Source organism: Podarcis cretensis (assembly GCF_951804945.1).
Source record: "Podarcis cretensis genome assembly, chromosome: 13".
Lineage (NCBI taxonomy): Eukaryota > Metazoa > Chordata > Lepidosauria > Squamata > Lacertidae > Podarcis > Podarcis cretensis.
Genome location: NC_137182.1, coordinates 51,295,244 through 51,317,867, shown reverse-complemented (window position 1 = coordinate 51,317,867; position 22,624 = coordinate 51,295,244). Strand labels below are relative to the sequence as shown.

The 22,624-nt window shown below is 48.3% G+C and overlaps 1 protein-coding gene across 1 annotated transcript in view; it reads left to right on the top strand.

Moving 5' to 3' along the window:
* The first annotated feature begins 3,009 nt into the window (after positions 1-3,009).
* Positions 3,010-22,624, top strand: part of TGM1 (transglutaminase 1) — a 54,213-nt gene continuing 34,598 nt past the window's right edge. Inside the window, exons 1-3 of the mRNA XM_079951818.1 lie at positions 3,010-3,146; positions 14,909-15,124; positions 18,517-18,708. Of these exons, the coding sequence (XP_079807944.1) occupies positions 14,914-15,124; positions 18,517-18,708 (403 nt within the window). The 5' untranslated portion in view covers positions 3,010-3,146; positions 14,909-14,913. The remainder of the gene's footprint in view (positions 3,147-14,908; positions 15,125-18,516; positions 18,709-22,624) is intronic.

Below are 22,624 nucleotides of genomic sequence, written 5' to 3'. Positions count from 1 at the left end.
GAGCTGGACCATAAAGAAGGCTGATCGCCAAAGAATTGATGCTTTTGAATTCTGGTGCTGGAGGAGACTCTTGAGAGTCCCATGGACTGCAAGAAGATCAAACCTCTCCATCCTGAAGGAAATCAGCCCTGAGTGCTCACTGGAAGGACAGATCCTGAAGCTGAGGCTCCAATACTTTGGCCACCTCATGAGAAGAGAAGACTCCCTGGAAAAGACCCTGATGTTGGGAAAGATGGAGGGCACAAGGAGAAGGGGACGACAGAGGACGAGATGGTGGGACAGTCTTCTCGAAGCTACAAACATGAGTGACCAAACTACGGGAGGCAGTAGAAGACAGGAGTGCGTGGCGTGCTCTGGTCCATGGGGTCTCAAAGAGTCGGACACGACTAAACGACTAAACAACAACAACAAGGCCCTGTTTGCACTACTAAGGACCCTTCTTTCCCCTCAAAGCATTCTGGGTGCTGTAGTTCGTTAAAGGTCGCTGGGAGTTGTAACTCTCTGAGCAGGTGAACTACAGTGCCCAGAATTCTCTGAGGGGAGAAATGTACTCCGAATGCGTTTTAAAGGCACAGTGTTGTATTCAAAGCCTGGTTTTCCGCACGCACAAACACTTTTCTCTTATCCGCCCTCCAGGGAAGCAAGAGGCTTTACGAGAATACGAAGGAACCTCCCAGCCAGACAAACATCTTTCCACATTGTTGTTATTTACTTATTACCGACACTTCACCCAGGTTGCAACATTAACATACATTAAAAGCAGTTTAAAACAAGTTGCCTCCATAAAAACAAAGTAATGTTTATTGGATTTTATTGCGCTAGCCAAAGGCCAGGGCAACATATAAAGAAATCAAAAGGAGGCTGAAAAAACCACAGCGGTCGCTACATATGCAGTGAAACTACGGACAAATCCACCAAATATTTCTTATTACACAGAATAAAAATCAATTCTCAAATAAAATGTGCAAATTAGATCTCAGAGTCCCTTTTGTAAATGACCCATCCAGTTCTTTCTTCCTAGGTAAAGGTAAAGGGACCCCTGACCGTTAGGTCCAGTCGTGGCCGACTCTGGGGTTGCGGCGCTCATCTCGCTTTACTGGCCGAGGGAGCCGGCGTACAGCTTCTGGGTCATGTGGCCAGCATGACTAAGCCACTTCTGGCGAACCAGAGCAGCGCAAAGAAACACCGTTTACCTTCCCGCCGGAGTGGTACCTATTTATCTACTTGCACTTTGACGTGCTTTCAAACTGCTAGGTTGGCAGGAGCAGGGACTGAGCAACAGGAGCTCACCCCGTCACAGGAATTCGAACCACCGACCTTCTGATTGGCAAGTCCTAGGCTCTGTGGTTTAACCCACAGTGCCACACAGAATAAAAATCAATTCTCAAATAAAATGTGCAAATTAGATCTCAAGAGTCCCTTTTGCAAATGACCCATCCAGTTCTTTCTTCCTAGGTAATGGCAAATGTCCGTGTGGTTGCCCACACAGACAGAATAAAAGGCAGGTATGAGGGCGGTTTGGCTGTGATTGCCAGGGTTGATAAAAAATAAGTTGGGTTTAAAATAAAAAGCAACATAGAATCGCAGAGTTGGAAGGGATCCTGGGGTCATCTAGTCCAACCCCCTAGTCCAGTGCAGGAATCTCAACTAAAGCATCCACGGCAGATGGCAGGGGCGACAACTCCAGGGGGGCCAGGGGGCGGACACCCAAATTTTTTTTGTTGTGGGTGCCCAGCCTCCCCCCTCCACTGCCAGCTGGCTGCCACCGCCTTGATAATTTTTGTTGCCGTTTTCTGAACGTTTTCCAGCTCAACAATATCCATTTTGAGTTGAGGCGACCAGAACCCTACGCGGTGTTCCTGATGTTCTTATAGTGTAGATTTGTATTTGCAGTTTTATTCAGCGGGTCTCCTGTCCGCCTCCCTAGGCTCGGCTTTTCTCACGTGCATGTGCAAAGTGTCGCCCGCTCTGGTGCCACCGCAGGAAATCTGGTCCCAAATTCAATCGCTGGCCTGACAGATGACTTTCTATTTCTAATAACAAACAATTTTTATTATGGCACTACAGTGGTACCTCAGGTTAAGTACTTAATTCGTTCCGGAGGTCCGTATTTAACCTGAAACTGTTCTTAACCTGAAGCACCACTTTAGCTAATGGGGCCTCCTGCTGCCGCTGCGCTGCTGGAACGCGATTTCTGTTCTCATCCTGAAGCAAAGGTCTTAACCTGAAGCATTATTTCTGGGTTAGCGGAGTCTGTAACCTGAAGCGTATGTAACCCGAGGTACCACTGTATTATTATTTAGACACATCTTTGTACACAAGAGAGACTTCAGTGCCAGAACTGGCCTCTGAAGCAAAATCCACACCCACGCACCGGGAATCCTGCGAACTGCAGTCTACCCCTCCCAGAGCTACAATTCCCAGCACCCTTAGCAAACTACACATCCCAAAATTATTTTGGGAAGGGTGGAAACGCGTTTGAGATGCGTTGTAAAGACATTAGATAGACTTGGGGTTTTTTTAATGTTGCTTTCATTCTATTAGCGTTTGTGGCTTTTTTAAAAAAACAACATTTTTTAACTCTTTGAGGTTTTTTCTGCATGGTTTTAACTTCCTTGGTCTGGAGCAGCCTTTCTCAACCTGTGGGTCCCCAGATGTTGTTGAACTACAACTCCCATCACCCCTAGCTAGCAGGGATGATGGGAGTTGTAGTCCAACATCTGGGGACCCACAGGTTGAGAACCGCTGGTGGAGGAAAGGCAGGATGCAAAATATGGATGAGGGCCGTGCGCGCATTTCTGGGGAAGCCTTGTACCCCCCCTACCCCCACCTTTCTCTTTGCAGACCCACAGCGGGGGCAGCCAGTTCATCCCCTCCTGCTTGCCTCCCCCTTGCCTCACCCTGGTGGGCACCGTGCCAGCTCCCCACATGCCCAGAGAAGAGGACGCTTCCCTCTTACCCCGTGGTGCAAGAGGTGTCTTTCCCTCCCCGGATATTTCTCATAGTTGTGACACCCAACCCAGGCGGCTCCACCCAGCGCTCCTGACAGAAGACAGGCGCTGGCAGAGCCCTCTCCAACTTCAGAGAGCTCCAGGGAGAGGCAGAGGCCAGACGGGAGCAGCTCGACCTCGGCTGCTGAGTGCCAGGTGGGTGCCAGTCCGGGTGCGCCCTCGGTGCCAAGGGGAGAGCGCGCCTTGGCCATGCGCAGGGTCCGCACAGGGGCGCCCAGGGGACCGCGGGTGGGAGCAAAGGATAGCTTCGCCGAGAGTTTGGAAGGAGGGCGCGCCAGGGGGCACGGGAAGGGGGTGGGTGCCAGGGGGCACGGATGGAGCCCGAGGGGTCATGGACCCTCTGGAGGGGCGTCCAGGATCAGTGGAGGAAAGACGGACTTTGTTGCGCATGCTGTGTGTGGGGTTTTTTTGGGGGGTGGCGAGAGTGCCGGTGTGGGTGTTGGTGCCAGGAATGGATGGGCTGTGGGGGGGGCTTGGTCCGCGTCGCGGAGAGTTCCGCAGGTCAGTAGGGGGGGGAAGCGACCTAAAGTGTGCCTGCGCGTTTTAAAAGAAGTTGGGATAGGTCTCTAGATCTTAAGCATTCATTTGAAAGATGGGATTTGGTTGTTTTTTACCAGGGGAGAGTTGGCCTGGAAGACCAGTGAGGGGGTGACCCGGGGGGGGGGTCTAGTCGGGACAGGGGAGGACAGGGCAGTCATAGGTGCGAATGGAGAAATCTGCGCGTGGCGAAGGTTTTTGGGGAAGGAGTTGAAGAAGAATTGGAGAAAATGCCTCGAAAGAGACGTGCGTTTTTGGTAAGGCAGGGGGGCGCGCGCGCATTGAAGACGGTTCAAGAGGGTCTCATGTCGGGGGGGGGGCAGAATTAATGTCCGGGAGGTGTGGGTGCTAGGGAGGCGAGCACTGAAAACATTTTGAGGGTTTGGAAAAGGTGGCTTTCCCAGTGATGCAATGCTGGGGAGTTTTTTGGGGGGGGTGGGGAGAAACTGGGGTGGAGTCCAAATGTATTAGGTGGCCAGCTCAGGTCAGTACTTATGGGGCAGAGGTCCCTGGCCCCACTCAGCAGAATGGGCAGTGGATCGCACCCCAGACAAGTGCAATACTGTGATTTGCATTCTTCTCTAATGAGGGACACCCCATAAGCTCATTAAGTTTAGAATCCAATCTTATCCAACTGGGCTGGCTGAGAGGAATCTCCCCCTCCTTGTTATCCAGGTGGATAACAGGTGGGCGCCCATTTCAATAGAGAAGGGGGCTTTGGGCCAGAGTTGGGATGTGGGGAGGGGTCTCGAGGGCAGATCCAAGGGCTCAGCTTTTTCTAAGATGCTGCCGGCCCGTGTGGACAATACAGGGCAGGATGGAGCGAGAATCTGACTCGATCTTAAGGACTTCCATCCCAGTGGAATGATGTCAGTTCTGGTTTGGTGGCCGTGATTCCCCGGTGAGGATTTGCAAGTTGTTAGAGACGGGTGAGCCTTGTTTGAGACGGCGCCTCCCTCTTGATGGGTGCTAGGAAAAGGGCAGGGCAGCGGTGCCAAGGGGCAGAGGGTGCCAGGCGATGCAGATGAGCTGCGGGTGTTGGTGCGGCGAAGGAAATGAATGAGCTGCTAATCTCGGCTGGAGGAATCTGAGACAGAGGAGACATTGGGAAGCTGCGGGCTTTGAAGGTTGAAAATAGGGCTTTCCCCTCACCTCTCTCTTTTAAATAGATATTTCTTTCTGGTCCTGTAAGTCAGGACAGGGCGCGTAAGGGGACACCTTCGCATTTTGCAAAGATTCCACAAGGACACCCTTGCAAGGCGGGTTTGGCCAAAATGGAGAGGGACTTGCCCACGGCATTTGGGGATTATTCCACGACTGAACAGGGGATTTCCTTTACAGGGGCCCTATAGAGGGAAGCCTTTAAATATGTGGCGTTTTATTATGTTTCTATATCTGTCAGAAGCCACTGAAAGGAGCTGGGGCAACCCAGTTAGATGAGGTATAATAATAATAATAATAATAATAATAATAATAATAATAATAATTACTCTGCCCTGTTCTGGAGTGTGGCTCGAAAACAGGCGAAGGGGTGTGCTTGGTAATTTTGGGTATTGTTTATAATGGGATACTTCAAGAAGAGGGGTTTTTGGAAATGGATTTGTCACGGAAGCTGTTTGGAGAGATTCGGAGGCAGCAACATCCCAGAAACCAGGGCTGAATCATTCAGAAGGTCCTAATAATAATAATAATAATAATAATAATAATAATAATAAATAAGGCAGCACCCAAACGAAAATGAGATCAGAGCATTTCCTCGGTCGACTTCCACTTTCTGTTCCTCTGTCCTGAGAGAAAAGGAGAGTTCTTGGAAGGGGGCCTCAAAGTTTAGTCCAAAAGCAAGAGAACGGCTTTGACTGGCATCCCTTCTAGCAGGGTTCCTGTGTGGCAGGCAGAAGTTCAACAGAGGCAGATTTTTTCCTCCCTAGCTGCACCTGCTGGATTTCTGCCTGTCCTGTCCTGGTTCAAAGGCCTTGCGAGGGATGGGAGGGATATGGCAAGCCTGGACTGAGGACCCTGGAGTTCTTTACGAACCTCCACCTGCTGTTGGGAAAAGGATTGCAAGCCAGGACTCCTGGGTTCCTAGATTTGGCCCCGGGGCTTGTTTAGCTGTTGCTTCATTACAGCTAATGGCCCAACCAGAAACTCGGTTTCACCTGCTCCATCCAGCTGAACCGGCAAACCTCACCGTTCGCACACCTTGGCACCATCATTAGCTCCACAGAGGCCGTCCCTATTGGCTACCTGGCCAGCAGGTGGGTGGGGCACCTTGGGAGATGAGCAACTTTTTCCTGGGAAGGGATATTCCCAAAGCTCCAGTCCTCCCAACGCACACGCAAGTCCCTCGCCTCAGCCGCGCCTCAGCTCCTTCCTGCATTCCAGGCCCTGAGGACGTCCACCTGTTCAGCCACCCGGATGAGAGAGGAAATTAATTTATCTGAATCTCGCCCAGCGTGCAAGAGGGCCCCTGAGCATGGGCAGAGTGCTTTTCTTCCCGTGCAGAGGAAACCCAACCTGCAGCAGCCCTCTTCCCGGCCCCTGAGACTCCTGGGCTTGGTGGGAACACCGGGAAGCTGCCTTATAACTAAACGGATTCATCCAGGGCAGTGCTGCCTGTTCTGGCTGGCAGCAGCACTGCAGGACTGCAGAGAGGGGGAATTGCAGATGCCCAGCCACAGAGCCAGGGACGCGGGTGGCGCTGTGGGTTAAACCACAGAGCCTAGGACTTGCCGATCAGAAGGTCGGAGGTTTGAATCCCCGCAATGGGGTGAGCTCCCGTTGCTCGGTCCCTGCGTCTTTGTAGATAAGGATGTTAATATTTCTTCCCTGCCGACGTTCATCAAGGCTGCCACAAAGTGTTTGTTAGCTCTCGGGTTGGCACAGGAAACTTTCGGCCCAGGACTCTGCGGTGTTACCCAAAGTGGCCTGGGCAGGATGTGTGCAAGGCAGAGGTATTCCAAGCATGCTAACTGGTGGTCATGGGAACAAGCTCTTAAAGATAGTGGCGTTCCCAGCCGGCTGAGTGGAGGTTTAGAGAAAAAGGCAACCGAGCGACGGGAGGGAATGAGAGAGGTGCGTAAAAATTACAACAGAGAAAAGCTGTTCTCCCACAGGGAGATTCGGGCCTCACAAGGCAAAGTCTTTCTTTGCTGGGAGAGCAGCTGAGCTGTGGAACTCACTGCCACTGGACGCAGTGATGGCCACTCACTCAGATGGGCTTGAAAAGAGGATTGGCCTTAGAGAGAGAGAGAGAGAGAGAGAGCACTCAGGAATGGGGATCTGGCTGGCTGCTGCGAGGACAGAATGCTGGATATTTATTTATTTATTTTAGTCAAGAAGCAGTTGAGATGCTGGACTCGATGGGCCTTTGGCCTGATCCAGACTCCAGACACTCCGTATATTAATTCTGAGCCTCCTCCATCCACTCCCATTGCCCCAACTGCACGTTCCATGCTACCAAAGGCGTCGTTTGAGAAATAGTTGGCCCCATCATATGGAAAATAAGGCTATCACCCTAGACAGCTATCCCAGATCGGAGGAAAAGGGTTCTGAATACTAGTCGCTGACCATGGAGCAGCAGAAATAACATGTTATTGCTCTCACCGTCCTGCTGCCGGGCCACTCTTTAGGCCTTTGGCTTTTCCCCAGCAGATTGTAAGCTCCTTGGGGCAAGCTACTTTTGTGCTTGGCGAAGCTGATAAGGGCCCTATAGAAACAAACAAAGATAAAGATGTAAATTTCTGTGTGTGCCATCTTTAAAGGACCTGGGGCAGCTTCGCCCTTGCTCCCAGGCTCACCGTGCTGGTTTCTAGCAAGGCATCCTTGATCCAGCCTTGCCCCAAATGGTGCAACCTCCAGGGGGACCACAACTCCCATCTTGAGGGCGCCAGGTTGGGGGACACTGTATTTCTCTTAGGAACCTGCCTGTTGATGGAGGTGAGCCCCCAGACATCCGGTGCTTCCACCTCTGGAAAGCACTGGAAAGGAGCTTCCATCTTTGGAAGTGGGTGGCTCCCAGATGCGGGGCCTTCTTTGTGGTGGCACCCCAGCTATGAGTTTCACTAACACACGCCTATAAGGGAAAGGTTGGAATGTTTCCTTAGTGCCGTCTCTGTTGTCTTTTGGGCGTCAGGAACAATCTACTGTGTTCACACTTTCCAAAGCAAGTAAAGCTGTTTGCTTAATCATTATGGATATTGCTTTTTTAACGCCGCTTGAACAGCAGGTTTTACGATGCCTCATTATGTTAACAGCCAACTGCAGTTTTAATTGTCAACAGGTTTATCATTTTTAGCTTTTCGCTGGGGTTGTGCCAGGTGTCCTGAAGACAGCGCAGAAGAGCAGAAAGGTCTAAAACGAACGAATAAAGTAGATTTCGGGGGGCAGGAATATTCCACCCAGACCCGAGCCTTAACCTTTTCATGTGTGGATAGTTTTCGGAAAAGGATGGGCGGCGCAGTGTCAAAAAGCTGTGGCGAAAGGCAAGACCCGCACCGGTAGAGCAAGAGACTCTTAACCTCAGGGTCATGGGTTCGAGTCTAGCGATGGGCAAAAGATTCTTGCATTGGAGGAGACTGGACTAGATGACCCTACGTGTCCCTTCCAGCTCTACAAATCCATGATCGCTGGGTGCAAAATAATAATAATAATAATAATAATAATAATAATAATAATAATAATAATAATGAATTTTATTTATATCCCGCCCTCCCCAGCCGAAGCCGGGCTCAGGGCGGCTAACAACAATAAAATAGTACAACATTCTAAAATCATTTCATTATAAAATTAATTCAACTCAAATTGATGGCAACCATTAGGCTAAAGTTCTGTGGAGATTGCCAAAGGAGGGAGTCAGGATGCACCCTGGCCAAAGGCCTGGTGGAATAGCTCTGTCTTGCAGGCCCTGCGGAAAGATGTCAAGTCCCGCAGGGCCCTAGTCTCTTGTGACAGAGCGTTGCACCAGATTGGGGCCACAGCCGAAAAAGCCCTGGCTCTGGTTGAGGCCAGCCTAACCTCTCTGTGGCCTGGGACCTTCAGGGTGTTTTTGTTTGAAGACCGTAAGTTCCTCTGTGGGACATACCAGGAGAGGCGGTCCCGTAGGTATGAGGGTCCTAGGCCATATAGGGCTTTGAAGGTTAAAACCAGCACCTTAAACCTGATCCTGTACTCCACCGGGAGCCAGTGCAGCTGGTATAGCACCGGGTGAATGTGATCTCGCAGTGAGGACCCCGTAAGGAGTCTCGCCGCAGGAGTGGGTTTGTAAAAACAACACTCGTTGCAGGATCAGCTTGCGACAATAAAAAGCAAGGTGTGTGTTGCTCAGGTGGCATCTCCACAAAAGGCTTGGAAAAGAAACCTTGTCCAAAACCGTAGAGAGCTGCTACCAGTCAGTGTAGACAGCACAGGACAGAGTGGATCAATGGCCTGACTTATCTAATCGTAGCGTGTTCTGACAGGCAGCAGCACCCTAAGCCCTCAGGCAGAGGCCTGTCACCACCCCTGGCTATCTGGTCCTCTGGATGTTGACCCACTCAACTCAGAACTGTTCTTGTTGTTCCTGTGAGGTTTATCGCCCACCTTTTCCCCATAGCTGTTATTCTAAGGAACAGTATTTCAGACAGGCCCTTCCTGGAGATAACGGGGATTTCAACAGGGACCTTTCGCCCTTCCACTTTGCTGCAGCCTCTTCCCAAAGTCCTGTTTTCGACAGGCAGGGAAATACCCAAAGCCTTGAACGGAGCCAATTCCAGCTTTACGAAAGCGTTTCTGAATTGTTCTCGCTCTTTCGCCATCCGGGCCGAGCGCAAGGACCTTCTGCCAACTCCTGACGTCTCTCCCTTCCTCTTTTGAAACATCTGTCCACATCTGGAGTGATGTCAGCTAGAGCAGAGGGCAGGCGGGCAGAGGTCGCCCGGTATGTTCTGGGGCGCCCGCCCAGCCCTATTCTTGACCCTCGGATTTCCACATCCAAAGATGGGAGCCCTCGTGTCCAAAGTCACCGGAAAGCACCGCTGAGTCAGGAAATATTTGCACGCGGAAAGGGAAAGGGAAAACAAAACAAAAACCCCAGGGATTAAGAGGTTGGGCACTGGATTTCAAGGAGGGAAATTTCAGGGTGTTTGGCTTTCTTTGGGGGGAGGGTCTGGGTCAGCACAGCCAAGATTTTGGGTTTCCCCCTAGACACATTCTTAGAAATGAGGTGGAGGAAGGAGAGAGGGTCATAGCTCAGTGACTGAGCACCTTCGAAGACGCTTGCTTCCTCCAAAGAATTCTGGTGACCGTGGTTTGCTGGGAACTGTAGCTCTGTGGCAGATAAACTACAGTTCCCAAGGTTCTTTGGAGGGACGTTGTCTAAATGTACACTGTGTCCACAGCCTGTGAGCATTATAGCCAGGGCCCATGGGATTCATAAAGCCAGGATCCTGCCTTCTCCAACTGGTGCCCTCCAGCTATTTTAGTCCAGGGGTCCACAACCTAAGGCCCATGGGCCACAAGCAGCCCACGGGGGTCATTTTACCGGCTCACGAGCCGCCCCCAAACTGAGCTGCCTGCTTGGCGAGTCTCTGCGCACTGCGCAGATGCCAGAATCCGGTCCACGGAGGGGGCTCTGCGGCAGTGAACCGGCCCAGGCAAGGTAAGCCTTGCCCCTGTTTTAGTCTATAGCAGAGGTCAGCAAACTATTTCAGCAGAGGGCCGGTCCACTGCCCCTCAGACCTTGTGGGGGGCCGGACTATATTTTGGGAAGAAAAAGAATGAACCGATTCCTACGCCCCACAAATAACCCAGAGATGCATTTTAAATAAAAGGACACATTCTACTAATGGAAAAATATGCTGATTCCCAGACCGGATTGAGGGCCGGATTGAGAAGGCGATTGGGCCGGATCCGGCCCCCGGACCTTAGTTTGCCTACCCATGATCCGTAGCAACCCCTGGCGGCATGGCCAGAAGGGCTGTCCAGGGACTGGTCTCGGTCGAAAGAGAATGTCTGTCCTTCTGGTACCCTCCTCCCAGAACATTTAAGACGGCCTTGCCTAGCCTAGTCCCTATCCAGATGTTTCCAACTGCATCCATGCTGGCTGGAGCTGATGGGAGTTGCAGATTAGAACATCTGGGGAAGCACACAGTTGCCAAAAAACAGGTTTAGATCGAACAGGGAGACTGTGGTCTTGGATTCCACAGTCCTCTGGGATGGGAACAGTTATTTTTTGCAGATTAGAATGAGGCCAGAGATGGATTAGAGGGACGCCAATTTTGCCAATCCAGTGCTTTGCACTACAACTCCCATCAGCACCCCCCCCCAAAAAAAAACCAGGAGGGCACCAGGTTGGCAAACGTTGTGCTTGAACCAGTGTATCTCCAGTGTCAATGGACTCCAGTGTCACAGACAAGCCATACATTTAGAGCACTGTGACACTGCTTTAAACAGTCATGGCTTCCCTCAAAGAATTATGGGAGCTGTCATTTGTTAAGGGCGCCGCACCGAAAGTTGTCAGGAGACCCCTTCGCAAAACTACAATTCCCAGTGCTCCCCGTGAAGAGGAATTTTAAAAATAATAATATTTTATTCTTTTTTGCCATATGGAATACATTTGTTACTCAGCAATTATATTCCAATTCAACCAAACTAGTCACTTTCCGTACTCACCCAACATCGATTTTCATAACCCAAATTACATACGTTTGTATTTTAAGGTTCTAATTTCCTCCTCTCCAGCGTGTTTCTTAATATCATCTGCTATTTTCTTGCACTTCAAACCCCGTTGTGGCGTTCACGCTCGGGAATTAACTTTTAATATAGACTAGGAAAGGTTTCCAGTCTTCTTTGAAAGATTTCAAATTTGTATATTCTTTCAGTGCCGTCAGTTTTGCCATCTCCCGTGAAGAGGGGTTGACTGGTCGTCCACTCTGGGAATTGTAGTTTGGGGAGGCGCTTTTAAATGTATGGCCAGAGTGTGGCGTGGCTCCCACCAGCCAGTGGTCAGTGGTCAAGGATGGCAGTCGGAGACAGGGTGGATTTGATTTAAATCAAATTGATTTAAATCACTAGTCAGTAAGACTTGATTTAAATCATTTTTTTTACAGAAAGACTCATTCTTGCTGGTATCACCTTAATATTTACAACCTGGTGAAGGTTTTGTTTTCGGAATAATAAATTTTCAGAGTAGTTTTTACAGTTACCTCAAAAATTACAGATTTGGTTATACTCTTAGAAATGCATAGACCGATCATTATGAAATTATTGTGAGGTTTAATAAGTTAACTGTTTATATTTGGACAACTTTTCTGCTGCACCTTCTTGGAAGGAGAAAAATAATCATTTCCTTAGTAACAGTTTAAACAATTTATTTAACTAAAACAATGACATTATAGCATATGTATTCATGTTGGTTAACTTATGTGGTTAAACAATTTTTTAAAAAAGAAACAACCTTAAGTTTTAGCAAACATGAAAAACTTGAAACAAATCATTATTTCCTGATGAATAGCCTTTCAACTATAATGTAACTTAAATAGAAAACTATCTTTAGAAGAATGGCAGATGAAGATGATGGAATATGCAGAACTGGCAAAGGTGACTAGGAAATTCTGAAACCAGTGTGATCAAGCTTTCCAAAAAGACTGGAGTAAATTTGTACAATATTTGAAGGATAATTGTAAACATAGAACTACACTAGCAGGGTTGAATTAACAAGACTTGTAATGTTAATGAGCATTACCTTTTTATATCTATTTAAAATTTGGGATCAATGGAGTATGTGAAATGTAAATTGGAAGAGGCACAAATGCTATGGTATAGGAATAAATTATGAAAACCATAAGAGGGGAGGGAGGGAAATCGATTAGCTCATAAGAGCAAGAAGTAAAGTTAAGAATAAGGTTGTATTTAAATACTATAAAATGGAAATTTCTATTTTTAAAAATAGAAAGATTTTTCCTCCAAAAGCATTTTATTTTAAAAAACCAATTTAAATTTAAAAATCCAATTTGTTTAAAAAATATATTTTAAAAAATCTTTCATTTTCTTTTATCCACCTGGGTTAGAGATCAATCACCGTGCAAGGGAAAGCTGTGAAGTAAAGAAGAGAGCAGATTGGAACGCAGAGGGGAATATCGCTTTAAAGAAGGGATTGGCCCTTCAAATGACTCTCACCTGGGCAGCATCTTCTGGCCATATAATCCTAGGTTTTCAGAGGCTGGGGAAAACACCCACAGGAAGTGACAAAGGTGGCTTAAAAATGAATGGCAGAGCTGGTGTTTAGCAGCGTCCCAGCCCTGGATAAGAATGTAGAAAGAAGCCGGGCTTGATGATGGAAGAGGCTTTAGAGTAGAGTCATACTCTCACTCGATTTATTTGTGTACCAATTCGTTTCCCTGGCTGCCAGGAGGAAAGCCAGGCTTTGTGGTTTCGGCTGGTGGCAGCCTGGGGTGGTTGCCACCTTTTGTTTCTGGCACGGTGCCTGTGCTCTTGACAGAGGCGTGGCAGTCCCACATTCAACAGGCGGTGTGGCAAGTTGGGGGAAACACCCCCTGTTGAATTTTGGAATTCCATGCCTCCCGTCCAAGGTATGAGAACCGATTTTTCCCCCCCAGGCTGAGCCTTAGAAGCCTGAAAGCCAGGACTTATGAGTTGTCTAAGCTGGGAGCGAGTCTTCGCAGGTGGAGCAAAGGGGAACTCTGATTCCAAAACTGCAAAAAAATTGCTATGTTTCTTCTGCAGATGGGAGGAAGTTTTATTCTCTGTTAATTAATATTAATTAACGATTTGGTTGACCATCTGATAAGGGACCTCACGTGTCGAAACGGGAAAAGTTAATTCAATATGCGTGCAGGAATTGATGGATGGCTATTGCGATGTTCTGTAAGGTTTGAAGATAAACTAGAATTAATTGGGGAATATGATGAGGAAGCATCTTGGAGGGCGGGCGGGAAGTCAGATTTGGTGGGGGGGGGAATCTTAAATTTGTTCCGATTTGGAAAAACGTTCAATTTGTTTTGATTTAATCTGTTTTCATTAGTGACCAATTTGTTTAAAAAAATTGAAAATCAATAAAAAAGGGATTTGCCAAGAGAACTAGGATCGCGAGCTCCGGCATCCCTTTCTAGTTTTGAAAGGGAAAATGTGGGGGGAAGCTGTGGGTCGTTCCCCCCCCCCCCCCGCTGACATGGCGGTTCTGTAGAATAAGGCCTGCCTCTGCCAAGGTGCTATCAGATATGAGGAAGACCCATCATCGCTGAAGGAGATAGGGGTTACTGTCCCAGGGGCTGTGCCAGCCTCTATCCTGGGCCCTAGTAGTCAGTTACAGATGTGATGACTCTCTAGAATGCCCACTGCATGCTTTCCACACAGTTGCCAGCCTCCCAGCTGGGAGAAATAGGGTTTTTCTGCTGCTAAAATGCAGCTGTGTTTGGAGTGGAGTGAATAAAACAGATGAGTACAGTGGTACCTCGGGTTACATATGCTTCAGGTTACAGACTCCGCTTACCCTGGGTTAAGAACTTTGCTTCAGGGTGAGTACCCTGGGTTAAGAACTTTGCTTCAGGGTGAGAACAGAAATCGCGCGGCGGTAACGGGAGGCCCTATTAGCTAAAGTGGTGCTTCAGGTTAAGAACAGTTTCAGGTTAAGAACGGACCTCCGGAACGAATTAAGTACTTAACCCGAGGTACCACTGTAGTAAAAAAGCTAAAGGGACCCCTGACCATTAGGTCCAGTCGTGGCCGACTCTGGGGTTGCAGCGCTCATCTCGCTTTACTGGCCGAGGGAGCCGGCGTACAGCTTCCGGGTCATGTGGCCAGCATGACTAAGCCGCTTCTGGCGAACCAGAGCAGTGCACGGAAACGCTGTTACCTTCCCGTCGGAGCGGTACCTATTTATCTACTTGCACTTTGACGTGCTTTCGAACTGCTAGGTTGGCAGGAGCAGGGACCGAGCAACGGGAGCTCACCCCGTCACGGGGATTTGAACCGCCAACCTTCTGATTGGCAAACCCTAGGCTCTGTGGTTTAACCTACAGTGCCACCTGCGTCCTACCACTGTACAGTAGTACCTCGGGTTACATACGCTTCAGGTTACAGACTCCGCTAACCCAGAAATAGTGCCTTGGGTTAAGAACTTTGCTTCTGGATGAGAACAGAAATCATGCTCCGGCGGCGCGGCAGCAGCGGGAGGCCCCATTAGCTAAAGTGGTGCTTCAGATATGAACAGTTTCAGGTTAAGAACGGACCTCCGGAACGAATTAAGTACTTAACCCGAGGTACCACTGTAGTACAGACTCGAAATTCTGCCCCCCGGAGCTACAGTGCCCCTAGTGCCGGGAAACGGTGTTGCATTCACGGTTTCTTCTCTTCCTTCTCTGCAGACAAGATGCCGGTGGCAGACACTCGAGGGGACGCCGGGCGATGGACCAATGTCAGTTACCGCGTGCGGCAGCCCAACCAGCCGGAGACCGGGCCCAGGAGGAAGAAGAGGAATTGGTTCCACAAATGCTGCGCCTGCTGCTCAGGCCAGGGGGACGACGACTGGGGTCCCTCGCCCGGGGAGGTCCCAGGAGCTCGGCGAGAGCCCGTTATCCGAGGTGAGAGAGCCGGGGTGAAATCAAAAGACTGTGCAGAGTGTGCAGACATGTTTATTTATTTTTAAAATATTAATTTTTCTTAATTTTTCAACATAACATTTTCAACAGTAATTCAACATACTTCCATATCTTATACCATTTATTTTTACTTCCATCAATCACATCTGAAAATTTTCCAATCTATTCACTTAATATACATTTCTTTTTTTAAAAAAAAAAATATTCATTTTTCATTTTTGTTCATTACATACATCTCAAATTCTTAACATTTACTATATATTCCTCCCTCCCTTCCCTCCAAAACTTGCATTTCTGGTTTGTTTCTATTTTCACCCGCTTTGCTATCGTTCAACAGAGAAAGTTATGAATAACATAACATCAAACCTTAAAAACATAAAAATAAAATTAAATACATCATCTTATTTCACTATCTTCCAAACATTTTCTGGTGCTAATAATGTGGATGTTTATTTAAATTCTGCCATCAAGTATATTGCCTTTCTTTGTTTCTGCAAATATAACATGAATGGTTCCCAATCTTTTTCAAAGTCTCTGTTGTCTTTTTCTCTTAGGCTTTCTGTCATTTTTGCCAGTTCTGCATAGTTCATCAACTTCTCTTGCCATTGTTCTTTAGTTGGTATTTCTCTAGTCTTCCAATTGCATTTCTTACTTCCACTATTACATTTAAATCTCATAACTAATATCTCTGTCCTTTCTGTACTTTGCAACGTTTCATATATTTTCCCTTACAAAACTTCTTGTAGTCCTACTAGCGTAATTTGTTGATTACAGTTGTTTTTCAAATAGTTCGTATAATTCTTCCAATCTTCTGTGAATATCTGGTCCCGCAGGTTTTGAATCCTTCCTGTCATTTTATCTAATTCTGCGTAGTCCATTAATATTGTCTGCCATTCTTCTTTCGTCGGGATTTCTTCTTGCTTCCGTTTCTGGGCTAACAATACTCTTTCCGCTGTTGTTGCATATAAAAACAATTTAACACCTTGCCTTTTAATATCCAAGTGTGCAGACGTGTTTACATCCTGCTCATCATCGTCCCTTTTAATTTGTATATCGTCTTTCTATCTTACAATACCCAAAGCAGTTTACAAGCTGAAGAAACAAAGAATGTCCACCTTATAACAATCTAACGCCCAGAACATCTGGACGGCGCCATCATGGGAGTTGTAGCCCAGAACATCTGGACTGCGCCATCATGGGAGGTGTAGCCCAGAACATCTGGATGGTGCCATCATGGGAGTTGTAGCCCAGAACATCTGGTCTGCGCCATCATGGGAGGTGTAGCCCAGAACATCTGGACTGCACCATCATGGGATGTGTAGCCCAGAACATCTGGATGGTGCCAGGCTGGTGTAAGCGCTGGGGACAGATATCTCCCCTCTTGTCTTCTGTAATAATAATAATAATAAAATTTTATTTATATCTCGCCCTCCCCAGCCGAAGCCAGGCTCAGAGCGGCTAACAACAATAAAACAATAAATAAGGCATTATGCACATGACTGATAGTGTTTTGATACGTGAACCTTATTGCCAATATTTTAAGAACCCTTCTCTCTTCCACGAATGGAGAAATCGCTGGCAATCCTTCTGCATAATTGTTTGCAATGCATCGGAATAAATTCTGTACCCTTCGATGGATTTCTTCTGTACTCCTTCTGTATGTTTTCAGGGCCTCCCTGTTTCCAACGAAGGAGTCTCGCCAGGCGAGATGTTGACATCGGTCAACGGTGTGATGCGGCAACAGAAAAAGCTAACACAGTTCTGTGCTGCACCAGATCAGGGAAGTCATAGACCTGTTCTGTTCTGCCCTGGCCGGACCCCAGCTGGAATATTGTGTCCGGTTCTGGGCGCCACAATTTAAGAAAGATATTGACAAGTTGGAACGCCAGTTCCCTCCAGCTGAGGTGGGGGACTCAATTTCACTGGCAGAGGTGGGATGGCCATCTGTCAGAGATTCTGTCTTCTTCATAAATGTAGTCTTATTGATTTCTAATATATAAATTACAAAAGAGAGAGAAAGATACAGAAACAAACCCCCAACTCTCTCCCCTCCAGGACGGATCAACCTATTATTGTTCTTTTTAAATTTTTATTTATTTGGTTTTTCAACTTAAAATTTTACAGAGATATATCAAACGTGAACCATAAACACAGAATTCCAAAGAATCTCCTGGACTCCCATCCTCCCCTTTGGGGGTCCTATTATTAATCATTTCCTCCCGCATCTTTTATGATCATCCGAACCCTTTACCTCTTCCGTTGTGTCCAGAATTCAACCTTAAACTACAAGTGATATCCTACTAACAATTTTAACCGTTCATCGAGTTAAGTTTGCCCAAGTCCAATCTGTGATTTCAGTAGCTGCCATTCTTTAGCATTGCCAGTAAAGTGTTTCATAAAAGGATGCCGTGTTTCAACAAAATTGCCCAGATTATTTGTATTATTTGATGTGCGTATTCTCTTGGTTAATGGTAGCGGTGCCGGATTTATGTACAGTATAAGCTAAACAAGCTATAGCTTAGGTCCCCACTCTCTTGGGGGGGCCCCAAAAAATTAAAGGGGGGAAAAACCCCTGGATGTACATTTCCAAAATATAAGATATAAAACAAATAAAACAGTCGTAGGCAAACTCGGCCCTCCAGATGTTTTGGGACTACAATTCCCATCATCCCTGACCACAGGTCCTGTTAGCTAGGGATGATGGGAGTTGTAGTCCCAAAATATCTGGAGGGCCGAGTTTGCCTACGCTTGAAATAAAACCTACCTACAGCAACAGTGTTTTGTGTTGTGCAGGCTCCTATGATCTAAGGCCTGCTAGCCTGCTCCCTAAAATATCACGGATTTGCTCCTTTCTATATATAGGGTGCCTGCATTCTGCGCGGACTGCTTGCATGGCAACATGGGCAAATGGCTTGAGATACCTATGAGGTCCATAAATGACCATATAGAATATATTCAACCCCCCCAAAAAGTGGCAATTTGTTGTTGACAAAGGACAGCTGGACATATAAAGGGCCCCATTGCCTTCAGTAGCTTAGGGCCTTGTCAAACCTAAATCCAGCCCTGAATGTCAGGGGTTTTTTAGGCAGAGATTTTTGCATTGCCGGGGACGAGATGAGCCTTCCAACCATACAATGCCGGGATAATAATAATAATAATAATAATAATAATAATAATAATAATAATATATTATTTATACCCCGCCCATCTGACTGGGCTTCTCCAGCCACTCTAGGCAGCTTCCAACAAAATATTAAAATACAGTAATGCATCAAACATTAAAAGATTCCCTAAACAGGGCTCCCTTCAGATGTCTTCTAAAAGACTGGCAGTTGTTGTTCTCTTTGACATCTTTTCCTCCCTCCCTTGAGCAGAGGGCATGCTGGTGGTCAGCGGCGTGGACCTGATGAGCGGCCGATCCAGCAGCAACCGCCGGGCCCACCACACGAACGAGTTCGAGTACGATAATCTCATCCTCCGCCGGGGCCAGCCCTTTGACATGAAGCTCCAGTTCCGCCAGCCGTACGACCCTGAGGAGCACCGCATCTGCCTCGAGTTCCTCATCGGTGAGCATGCCGAGAAATGGAGGGATATCTGGCTGTCAGTCACGGGGGGGGGGGGAGTAGGGTGGGGGCCTTTGCTACTCTTAAACAGAGCTGCTGAGTTTGGAGGAACTAGGCGAGACGGAAGCAGGCCACAAATAGCCGTCGGAGGTTCTTCAGCACACCTCGGTGTTGTTCAAGTAACTCTGCTTTTTCTCCCAGTTGCGGAATCCATTGCCATATTGTACAGTGCTACCTTGGTTCTCAAACTTAATCCGTTCCGGAAGTCGGTTCCAAAACCAAAGCGTTCCAAACCAAGGTGCGCTTTCCCACAGAAAGTAATGCAAAACGGATTCATCCGTTCCAGACTTTTAAAGCAACCCCTAAAACAGCAATTTCACATGAATTTTACTATTTAACAAGACCATTGATCCATAAAATGGAAGCATTAAACAATGTGCAGCAGTCACACAACCAATCCATCAGTAACTGAACTGGGTTGTGCACAGTCACAAGAGCAAAACAAAAAAGGCACAAAAACGCAAGATAAATAGCAAAAACAGACAGACCGCAGCGTAACACTCAGAACAGAAGTGTGGCACTCAAATCGGAAGTGTAACACTCAAAACAGAGCACGTTCAGCTTCCGAAAAATGTTCGCAAACCGAACACTTACTTCCGGGTTTGCAGTGTTTGGGTTCCAAGTTGTTTGAGTACCAAGCCGTTTGAGAACCAAGGGACCCCTGTATTATTATGGTCATTATGATTGTTATTCATTGATTTGTCACCGGCCCCTTCAGCCCGAAGGCACCAGGGCAAGCTGCAAGATGGAAAAAAGTTCGCAAACTGGAGCACTTCCCGGTTTGCAGTGTTTGGGTTCCAAGTTGTTTGAGAAGCAAGGGACCTCTGTATAGGGTTGATGCCTAGCTTAGGGAAGTTCGAAAATGCACAAGGGAGGTGTCTAAATGAACCTCCTTCTTCTTGGGAAGTGAGGATGGGTGAGAGGGCTGTTGTTTTCGTTCCCCGATGATGGGCTTCCCAGAGGCATGTTTCTGAATGTATGAAGCAAGAAGGGTTGATCTAGCATAAGGTTGCCAGACATCCCCGTTTCCCGGGGACAGTCCCTGGATTTACAAATCAGTCCCCATACAAAATCTGTTGAAGTTGAAAAGTGACCCCTGATTCATTGAAAAAAAAATCTGGTAACCTTAATCTAGCAGGCCTGCCCTGGTGCATATTTTTTTCCGAGCAGAGAATGTAAGTTTCCCCTGGTGCAAATCATGACGTTTATGTTTTATGCCAAACACAAACAGCCTATCAGTTCTTCGCACACATGATGTCTTGTGGGATTTCTTCAGGAGAAGAAAAGGCTCAGGGGTAAACCCCTGCGTGGGGTCCCTAAGGCGGTTGGACGGCATCTCGTATTCCTCTTTCCGGCAATTCCTGTAGCCAAGCTGGTGCCAAACGTCTTGCTCTGCTTTCCTTTGGGCCAAAGCTGAGAAGAGGGTTTTGTCGTCTGGGCAGCCCAGGCCCCCAGACACACTGCTCAGGCTTGCACCGCGAGGGGGTCACTTTGGTGCTACTACCTCAGCAAAAACAACGCAGGAGGCAGCAGCTAGGAGTTCTGGGTCTCTACAGCCACAGCAGGCGCTGTGACAGATATCAATGATGACTTCACACAGCCCAGGTTCCTGTGATTTCTGCAGGGTTTTATTTGATTTGTTTTGTTTTGTTGTGTTGTGTTTCATGATGGGTGTAAAGCCGAATAAACATTTTGATTTGATTGCAGGGCAGGGAGGGGGATGAACTAAACAGCGGCATAGCGTGGGTTGTCAGCACCCGGGGCAAGGCAAGTAATTTGCGCCCCCTAACCCGGGGCAAGGCAAGTAATTTGCGCCCCTAACCCCTAACCTGCCGCCGCTGCCAGCTTCTTCTTGCTGCTGCCTGGGTTGGGGTATTTACGGTAAGGTAGCCACGGCGGCGGCGGCGGGTCCGTGTCAGGTGATCTGAGGCGAGTTGCCGCTGGTGCTGCCGCCCAAACGACGCCGCTTGCCCGGAGGAGGAGGAGGGCAGAGAGGCGAGGAAAATGCAACATGACCCAGCAGCTGCAGCAGCGGCGGCGGCGGGGCTGTGAGGAGGGGCTGCCTGGCGCACCCTCCGCGGCCCTGACGCGTGGGGACCGCTGAGAGCCGCTGCCTGCCAGACGCCTTCAGCCCGGACGCGCGCACAGCTCGTCGGTTCCGCGAGACATGGGGCTCTGCTACAGCCTGCGCCCGAGGCTCTTCGGCGACTCCGGAGGCGCGAGCGCGCGCCCCCCAGATGTTGCGCCCGGTGCGGCCAGCCCCCCCTGCACCCCCATGCTATGCCACTGGAACTAAATGACCCTCTACCGATCTGCAAGAAGCCAAGTTACAGGGAACCAGGCAGAGGGCCTTCTCGGTAGTGGCACCCGCCCTGTGGAACGCCCTCCCATCAGATGTCAAAGAGAACAACTGCCAGACTTTTAGAAGACATCTGAAGGCAGCCCTGTTTAGGGAAGCTTTTAATGTTTGATGTATTATGGTATTTTAATATTTTGTTGGAAGCCGCCCAGAGTGGCTGGGGAAGCCCAGCCAGATGGGCGGGGTATAAATAATAAATTATTATTATTATTGTTATTATTTATTCCCAAGGTTCAGAGATGAGCCAAAACGCTTAGCAGAGCTTTGCTCAGCTGCCCTAAGTGAAGCAAGGCTGCTTCAGAGCATGTGCAAAGTGCCTTTCCCTCTCCTGCCCATTCCCACCTACACCAAGCATTTCTTGGTCAGAAGGTAACCATGGCAGACACTAGGACGGGGTTGAGATGCATCTCAGCATCCCACAAATTTCACTGAGGCCACGGCTGCAGTGTTCCCTACGGCCATGTACTTGTCAGCCGAGCCGCAGGCAGAAATTCACCAGGTGAAGCTTGGTTCTCAGCCTGCCCTCTTGGATTTCTGCCTGCCCTGCCCCTTAGCAGCACAGTTGCACTGGGGCTCTGCAGCCAAGAGCTTTCGCTCCCAGAGGACGTTCCCCGTTTAGTGGCGGAACTGGTCTGTGCTCCTTATCTGCTCAAGTGGGTGAGGAATTTGGCTCTCAGCGTCCCGGGACGTGTTGCTAAACTTCACTCGGGAGCGCAGGGTTTGGTGATGGGGTTGGGCTGGCAGGCAGCCTGTTTTCTTGGCTTCTGGCCCAGCCGTTCCTATAATTAAGCCCTCGTTCCCCCCCCCCCTCACAACACCGCCATTCTGTTCCTCCTCGCCCAAGATTAAAAAACAGAAAACATCCCACCCTCTGATTAGCTTGCAAGGCCGGCCGCCTCTGTAATTTCTTGGGTTTGGGGGCCGGGGGGCCTTCTTCATTCCAAAGCATCTGCTGGGAGGGGAACGTGTTCCTTCAAACGACCCACCCAGAATCACAATACGGCCCCCTGCCCTCAGAGAGGGCAGACGTGGCGTTTTAGGAGAGGCACATTTTTGAAAAGACGTAAGAGGTGGTTCGCAGAGGTCACGTACTTGCTCTATATGCAGAAGTCCTGTGTTCGATTCCTGACATCTCCAGGTACAACTGCGGAACTAATAATAATAATAATAATAATAATAATAATAATAATGAGTTATATATACCCCCTCCATCTGGCTGGCTTTCCCCACTCTGGGCAGCTCCCAGCAGAATACAGTGGTACCTCTGGTTACATACTTAATTTGTTCCAGAGGTCCGTTCTTAACCTGAAACTGTTCTTAACCTGAAGCACCACTCTAGCTAATGGGGCCTCCTACTGTTGCTGCCGCCGCCTGATTTCTGTTCTCATCCTGAAGCAAAATTCTTAACCTGAGGTACTATTTCTGGGTTAGCGGAGTCTGTAACCTGAAGTGTATGTAACCTGAGGTACCACTGTATTGAAAACACGATAAAACATCAAA